This window comes from Sinocyclocheilus rhinocerous, unplaced genomic scaffold, assembly GCF_001515625.1.
Source record: "Sinocyclocheilus rhinocerous isolate Xijiao unplaced genomic scaffold, SAMN03320098_v1.1 scaffold1213, whole genome shotgun sequence".
NCBI lineage: Eukaryota > Metazoa > Chordata > Actinopteri > Cypriniformes > Cyprinidae > Sinocyclocheilus > Sinocyclocheilus rhinocerous.
Window position 1 is genome coordinate 264,473 of NW_015625600.1, and position 8,880 is coordinate 273,352.

The window sequence follows — 8,880 nt, forward strand, 5'->3', positions numbered from 1 at the left end:
CCCAATTTCGTCGGTCATCCGACGTGACGTCGAGAGTGACCGACTGAAAGGGAACTGGTCCTTAAAGTAAAGTGCTGGCTATTTATTAGTAATTTAATTTCTATCATGACAACTCTCGGAGGGATTGGCATGGCAATGTTAATGTATCTGGTCTTGGTGGAATAGATCTGCTACGCTACTGCTGCGGCAGAGCAAGTACCGAGCCATCTAGAGTTTCATGCCAGAACTCTGTATTTGTATCATCAAGAAGCACAGATAGCTGTTCAAACACTTGCCTGTGGGTTTCTGAACACGTCATACTTGTCTTTTTTCTCCTGAAAAAGCACTTTGTTTTCAGTGTCCCTTGTCCATGTAGAAAGAGGCTCCACTAGGTTCTCATGATCCTCAAACCCTCGTTCTGTGTGAAAGTCAATTCAAATGTCATCATTTTTGTCTGTACCAAATTCTCCTTTTTATAACTAAATATTGATAATTGATATTGCCTCCTTAAACATATGCACAGGTTGTGTGAAGAATCATTTGACAGACACTTTTATCCACAGCAACTTAAAATATTACTACAAATAAATAAACCATGATCTCGGGTTTACCTTGCAGCTTTACCAGCAATAAGCATGGATGGAAAACAATGTTAACTTTAATTACACACACACACACACACACACACTGACACACACTGACACTGATTTGCCTTTTTTTAGATTTAAGGATTTTCCCATTCAAATTGACAGGACTTGGTCTTGGCTGCCTGAAATAGCTGTAAAATGAACAGACTAATATACGCATGAAAGTAAACAGCAAACTCAAATATAGGGCAGAACTTCCTCTGAAAGTAACTGATGTAAGCTGTTTTCTTTTTTAAACTGTTAACATGACTTTAGCTTGTTTATTGGATTGAAGCTGAAAGTATTAACAGAAAAAAAAAAATAATAGCAAAAACCTGCAGTTTTTTTTTTTTTTATAACTATGGAAAATAACTTGAGAAATAACACTTTAGATTAGGGAACACTATTAACTAGCTGCTTATTAGCATTCATATTACTAATATATTGGCTGTTTATTAGTACTTATAAAGCACATATTAATTCCTTATTCTGCACAAACATATTCTAGATCCCTTATCCCTACTCAAAACCTAAACATAACTACTACAAACAACTACCTTACTTACTATCAATAAGCAGCAAAACAGATTCAACTCATTAACCAAATGCTAGGTTTTTACTATATGCACCTCCCATTGCATCGGTGCCAACGCAGACATTGTGGTCTTATTTGTACTATGCTGTCTGCAACCTCTCAGATTCTCAGTTAAAGACCACATATACTGATTAAAAACTGGAATGAAGAGATCTTCTGGGTGGTCTGATGTTTGGTGTGGTTACTGGCATTAAACTGATGGTGTGAGTCTGCTTCGCAAGCAATACATGGAAGCTATTTTCCCTGAGCATGTGTGAGATTTCCTGTGTCCCTCAACACGATGAGAGCACACTAATAGACGGGAGTGATGAGCTGTATATGTGGACAGCTGTGTGTCAGAGCTGTTTAGATGTTCCCTCATGATTATAAGTCACTCGCAGTAGGAAACATCATCATGCGAGGATGATGCTTCTCTAAAATTAACCTGGGTGTAACAAAGAACTTTAACTTAGAACTGTTTTATTTCATTGATAAAAGACTTCTTCTCCGTTTTTGTTTTTAAATATACTTTTAGGTTTGAAGTACACCACAAGTGTACATTCAATACAATTATGTGCACTTTTTTTTTCTCTAGGGATGAGAACAAATGGAATAATAACAAGACAAATCCAGTCTATTCATCTCAAATTTGGCAGTCAGAAAGCAAACATATGGTAATGGCTGTAGTTGAAGCCTCACAGCAGATGGAGAAAGAGAAATTGGGGATTACGATCATAAGGACTGTATTTCCTCATGATAAGGAGGTTGAGTGATGGTGTCTGGGGCAGTAAATTAAACCCACCTGCCGTTTGATGTATGAGAGTGAATGTGTATAGTGGTATGTCAGCTCTGTTCTGTGAGCTCACTGGAGCCTGGCTGTCAGCAACGCCAGTAAAAACACACTTCATCATCTTCGCAAAATCCAGCCCTATAAAGGTGATGACAGCTGAATGGACATGCAGGTGTGTGTGTGTACATGGATGATACTCACCAGTCTGTAAGTCAGGGTTGGTCTCGCACACACACCAGTCCACATTGCAGTCACAGTGGGTCTTCTCAAACAGGTTGTCTATCACATCTCTGACTGTTTGTCTCTCATCCACCATCAGAGTCTTTGAGCTGCCATCCATAATCTCCACTTTTACAACCAGCTATCACAACAAACCATACATAACAAGGTTTAACGCATGTTTGTTCGTTTCTTTTTTGTGGTGATTGGCATCTGCTTTTCATGGAATAATGGCATATGGTTTATTGACATCTGTGCGACAAAATCTTTGCATGCCCAAAAAGACTAAAACAAAAACTGATCTGATGCTTTAGATGTTGGTCAGATGGTTTCATCCTGTTTAGGTGAGTGGTTCTTGGCCAGAATATTCAGCAAAGTGGACCAAATGGAACTTCTGGCTAAACAAAACTAGTTGAAATCTAAATAGTTTAAGGAGCCTGATGGGGACACCAGCATAAGCACATGCTGGTGAAAAGCCATGCTGGTCTTTTCAACCAGGTCTATGCACAGATGTTTGGAAGACAGAGATATAAATGGTCTTATAGAAGGATACATTTTCCGTGAAATAGATGGGAAGGATAAATGACAATAAGTTTAAGGGAACTACTGGCTCTGTAATGTCTTGTGAACTGCACAGGGACATCCCTGAATATCAGCAACCATGCTTAAAGTGTAGCTTAGCGCATTCAAAACTGTTTCATTTTGATATGGTTTGTACAGACCACATTGTTGAATTATAGTTGCAACTTTAAATCTGTTCTTGCTGTAATCACTGTTACAAAATGTACTGTATACTGTCGGTGAACCACTTTGAGTAGCCAACTTTAGATCACTCAGTGGAGGCATTAAGTCAGTGTGGGTCATGTGACCTTAAACCAGATTAATTAGAAATCAGACTGTTGATCCCTCCTGCAGTCTACGCCCTTATTATTGCAAACAATTATTGCTCAAAGCTTGCTCTTTTATTGCTCAAGAGGCTATTTAGTATTCATGATATTTTGTCTAAGATTTTTCTTTTAATATTCTTTATGAGACCCAAAATTCACATAGACTATGCAATAGTTAACATATTGTATGATTATGGATCTATACATTTAATTTGGACAATTATGTAGTCGAGACCAGCTCATATGAGGTCAGGTGAAGACCTGAGTAGGTTGAGTCAGAGTCAAAACAGAGGCTGAAAGAGGGTCGAGTCCAATTCAAGACAGAGACCTGAAGATGGTTGTGTCTAAGTCAAGAAAGAGAGCAAGTCGACAAATACCTGAAAAGTATTGAGTCAGAGACAAGCCAAAGGCCTGAAGATGGTTGAATCCGAGTCTACACTGAGACCTGAACAGGGCTGAGTCCGAGTCAAGACCGACACAGAAAGAGGGTCGAGTCTGAGTAAAGACCGAGACCTGAAGAGGGTTGAGTCTGAGTCAAGACCGAGATCTGAAGAGGGTTGAGTCTGAGTAAAGACAGAGACCTGAGAAAAGTTTAAACCAAGTTAACCGAGACCTGAGGAGAGTCGAGTCCAAGTCAAGAAAATGGATTTTCTCCTTTTTTCTTCTTAGGAGAAACATCTAAGAAGTAGCTGATCTCAGTCCAAGAGCCAGAGTTACTAAACAGGGCAAATTAGCGTGCAAATGCAATCTCATAAACGCTGATGGGAGTAGAAAGTTCTGTGGCTGATCTAACAACAATGCACAAATTAAAGAACACCGATGCAAGAGCAGCACAAGACATGCTTTTTGGGCATTAAATAATGGTACAAATACCAGTAAATTGACTAATGAAAATTTTATGTAAAAATGTTGCATGATTTATTTAAATATTCTCCTCCCATAAATTTTGTGTCTGAAAGGGAGACTTAAAAAAATGCATATACAATAAGTTCAGCCGCAAAAATCACTGTATCCACGCCTTTTCATCAGCAATTTTTTCTCACAGTAGTTCTTTTAATGCAAAAAAAGTCAGTTTCTCTATTTATTCATACTGATGTAAGAATAGGGCAAACGATTTAGATTAAACATATATTGTTTGTGATTTCTCTTAAGGGATGTCCAACATAAGGCCTCCTTGGGCTTACATGAGAGGGAAGAGGCCTGAGTGTGTAGCAGGGTGTAGGCATGCTTTAGAATGCCCTGATCTGACTGTCTGATATTATTACTCTTTTAGAAATGGATCAGTGTGGTGGATGTCCTCTCATCCAGATCACCTAAAACGCAACTAGCATTTTCTACCCCACAGCATTGAATGATGCCATGAAAAACACCTATATTTTTTTGCAGTTAATTGACTCACATTCTTGATAAATGGATTTAGAAACAGTCTTCAGCTGTTTTAGAATAACCTGCAACTAGCATTTTCTACCCCACAGCATTGAATGATGCCATGAAAAACACCTATATTTTTTGCAGTTAATTGACTCACATTCTTGATAAATGGATTTAGAAACAGTCTTCAGCTGTTTTAGAATAACCAAAGCCAGCATGAATCATCATGAGCAGTGGCTGATTGCAATGAATATTAAAATCATTAAAGTGCATTCAAGATGGAAAACGTATTAAAACAACTGTATCTCTCACCTTTTTCACTTTGGCCTCCTTTAGCTTCTCCAAAGCAAGCTTGATTTTATCTGCTTTGATCTGTTCCTCTAGTTCTTCCTGAGGGAAACAAAATAATCATTAACTAACAGACATAACAATATATATATATCAGTCATTTTTGGAGTGATCTGAACTTAATTGTGGTTTCATGGGGTCAATGTGACGTTAAAGGGCTCTACATATGGGAAATGCAAGGTTTTATTTTGACTCTCCACAGAGTCTAAAAATGACAAGAGAAAGATGGTATCGTGTTGTCTGGTTTTGCAGTCTCAGAGAGTCTTAACTGTAATAGAACCTCATATGTGGCTTATTTTGAACGCTTCACATAGGCAGCAGCTCCGCACAGTGTACAAAGTAGAGTTAACATTAGCATGATGCTAAGCTAGTAATGTGATTAATTAGCATTAAATACATACAAATGTTTTCACACATGTACAATAGCCTATCCCAAAACATCGCCAGGCAGGGTCAATTATGCTGCCCAACTTGTTGAACAGCCTTCACATCACAAGTAGGCTACATATGTAATTATTTAAAGTGCTTGCTAGGTTGGCACCTCACTTAAGGTTTTGAAACAGAGCTGATCTACATTATAAAACCATCTGGATATCTCCTGTTGTACATTCTGCCAAGCACTGGGCTAGACATAAAAAAACAAAAAAAAACAATGAATATCCGGCTGAGCTAACATTGCAATCATGAGGATAATTACATTTTATGGTTAGGCTTTTTTACATGCCAAGTAGAAATAGATACTGTAGACATTCATAAGGTTCATACTTCATAAAGTTATTGCAGTTTTACAGTGTTGGCTGCACTTAAATTCCATTATATCCACTCACATCTGTTGTTTGGCCTGGTTGGGTTAAAATAAACCCTGTAACCTTCAACTAAGTATGTGTTAACCACATGAGGCCTGTGGCTGTGCGGATCATTCAGAATGCTACTTACTTTTGAGGGTTTGGAGGCGGGTGGTGGAGGTGGAGCTGCAATGGAGTTGGAGGAAGTTGCATGTCTTGAGGTGTCAGTTGATGCTGGGAGGCTAAAATTATCCTGAGGCTGTGAGGGTATTGGGGCAACTGGAGCTGACCCCTTCAATGTATCTTGTTCTGTGGCAAACTTTTCCTCAGTGGCACTGATATCTGCCACCAGGTCAGCCATCAAGGCATCCAAGTCATTGTCTTCCAGATCATGTAGGGATGCTTTAGAGGGACACAGGGCCACAATGTGGAGAGAAAAAAAAAGTCACATTGTTGACAACCTTCGGAGCTCCCATATGACATGCGGGGGGGGAAACAAAACAGTCAGCTGCTTCACCATAATATTTTACAGACTAATTTAATAGAATAAATTCTGGTACAATCACTCAGTTTTGATGTCTTCACTGAAATGTATGCATATAAATAAATAAATAAATAAATAAATAAAATAACAGTGCTGTCAAAATTAGCTCGTTAACGCATACGATTCATTTTTACACTTTAACGTATTAAAAATATTTAACGCAATTAACGCAGTTGGCCAGCCTACACACAGCTGCTGCTTCTGTCTATTTGTCTTGACAAGAATTGTGTTTATTTAGACGCAGAACGTCTTTACGACCGCATCAAATGGGAGACTTTTCAGACGCGCACTCCAACTTCTCCTCAGCATCAGGTGCTACAGGTGACGAGGAGCTTCAGTAGAACAACAGTGAGCTGCGGTCAGATGAGATGTTCTCAGCCCTTATGTCTAAGGTTGCCAACCGTTCTGTATAGGCTAATACGGAATCGTCCCGTATTTAAGGCATATGCTGTATGACCACCTAGACCATTCCACTCATTCTCTACTATAGGAGAGGAAGAATTTTATAAACTTGTTAAATTATCTAAACCAACAACATGTATGTTAGATCCTATTCCATCTAAGCTCCTAAAAGAGGTGCTTCCAGAAGTCATAGATCCTCTTCTGACTATTATTAATTCATCATTGTCATTAGGATATGTCCCAAAAACGTTCAAACTGGCTGTTATTAAGCCTCTCATCAAAAAACCACAACTTGACCCCAAAGAACTATTTAATTACAGACCGATCTCGAATCTCCCTTTTCTGTCCAAGATACTAGAAAAGGTAGTATCCTCACAATTATATTCCTTCTTAGAGAAAAATTGTATCTGTGAGGATTTCCAGTCAGGATTTAGACTGTATCATAGTACTGAGACTGCTCTCATTAGAGTTACAAATGACCTGCTCTTATCATCTGATCGTGGTTGTATCTCTCTATTAGTGCTACTGGATCTTAGCGCCGCGTTTGACACTATTGACCACAACATTCTTTTGAATAGACTAGAAAACTTTGTTGGCATTAGTGGAAGTGCATTAGCATGGTTCAAATCGTACTTATCTGACAGCCATCAATTTCGCTGCAGTGAATGAAGAGGCATTATATCCATCACAAGTGCGGTATGGAGTACCTCAAGGCTCAGTACTAGGGCCGTTACTCTTCACGCTTTACGTGTTACCCTTGGGAGATATCATCAGAAAACACGGTGTTAGCATTCACTGTTATGCTGATGATACTCAGCTCTATATTTCTTCGCAGCCCGGCGAAACATACCAATTTGAAAAACTAACAGAATTCATAGTTGATATTAAAAAAAACTGCATGACGAGTAATTTCTTTCTGCTAAATTCTGAAAAAACAGAGGTGTTAATTATAGGACCTAAAAACTCTGCATAGACTAGAAAACTTTGTTGGCATTAATGGAAGTGCATTAGCATGGTTCAAATCGTACTTATCTGACCGCCATCAATTCGTAGCAGTGAATGAAGAGGTATCATATCGATCACAAGTGCAGTATGGAGTACCTCAAGGCTCAGTACTAGGGCCGTTACTTTTCACGCTTTACATGTTACCCTTGGGAGATATCATCAGGAAACACGGTGTTAGCTTTCACTGTTATGCTGATGATACTCAGCTCTATATTTCTTCGCGGCCTGGCGAAACATACCAATTTGAAAAACTAACGGAATGCATAGTCGATATAAAAAACTGAATCATTCTTATTGCTAAATTCTGAAACACGCCTGACATGTAGGCATTTTATATTTATGTACACAATAATAATATTTTACATTTTAATGTTTTAATTTTTAATTTTTAAAAATGTTTGTGTGCTGCTGCGCATCCCTGTGGTGTAATAAGCAAAGTGTACGTGCGTTGTAACATTTGCATGTTACTAACGTGCTCTTTAAATAACAACAAAAAAAATATTGCGCCAGACATTTTTTTTGGTCAATGGCGCAGTCTATTTCAATTGCCTCAAAATAGCAACGCGCCAACAATGCGCCTGAACACACCTCGTTTTCATACCAGCACGCCCATGGGCGCACAAATGGGCGCAAATGCATTTGCTATTTAAACAACGTGGCGTGGGACATGAAAATGATAACTGCGTCGGGCTGAAAATAGCAATTGCTATTGCCGCATTGCGCAGGGTGTATGATAGGGCCCATGTAGTTACAAAAAAGCCGATTAAAGCTGCATTAAAACTGTGCATTTATGTAAGTATTTGTTATATATGAGTCACATTTAAAGAACATGTCTCTGAAATGCAGTGGTTTTCAAAACTGTCCTGGAGCAGCCCAGCACTGTCTCCCTCATCTAACACACCCGATTCAACTCGTCAGCTCATTAGTAGGGACTTTAAGACCTGAGGTGGGTCAGAAAAGTTAAAGAAAATACGATGCTGGTCAGATCTGCGTCATGTTCAGCAGTGGCAGCTATTAAAGCAGCCAAAATAACCTAAAACCCAGCTGCTGTGATGTCTGTTAATCAAAGAACAAAAGAAAAAAAAAGGAAATCAATAATTTTGGGGTACCTTTAAGGATTTATCTATGTTTAATTTATAATTTAGTGTTTTATAACTTGATTCCATTTCCTACTTGCTGAAGGGCACAGGTAGCTAACTATGACATTTATTATGGGTTTATGTGAAGATTGTTTTAAGTTCACTTAAATTAGAAGTTATTTTTTATTTAAGTCTAATAAATGTTAAAATTGATTGCTCTCAATTATACTGTAATGTTGAATGGCTATAGTCAATGGTTAAATATTGGGAG

The 8,880-nt window shown here is 38.4% G+C and overlaps 1 protein-coding gene across 2 annotated transcripts in view; it reads right to left on the reverse strand.

Annotated features, from left to right (window-relative positions):
- The window catches only part of LOC107758334 (amyloid beta A4 precursor protein-binding family B member 1-interacting protein), a 38,138-nt gene that overhangs the window by 16,401 nt on the left and 12,857 nt on the right, over window positions 1-8,880 (reverse strand). For both annotated transcript variants that reach the window (XM_016576056.1, XM_016576051.1), the window contains exons 4-7: window positions 5,731-5,981; window positions 4,759-4,836; window positions 2,171-2,330; window positions 276-397 (exon numbers count right to left, since the gene is read on the reverse strand). In XM_016576056.1, coding sequence (XP_016431542.1) covers window positions 276-397; window positions 2,171-2,330; window positions 4,759-4,836; window positions 5,731-5,981 — 611 coding nt within the window. The remainder of the gene's footprint in view (window positions 1-275; window positions 398-2,170; window positions 2,331-4,758; window positions 4,837-5,730; window positions 5,982-8,880) is intronic.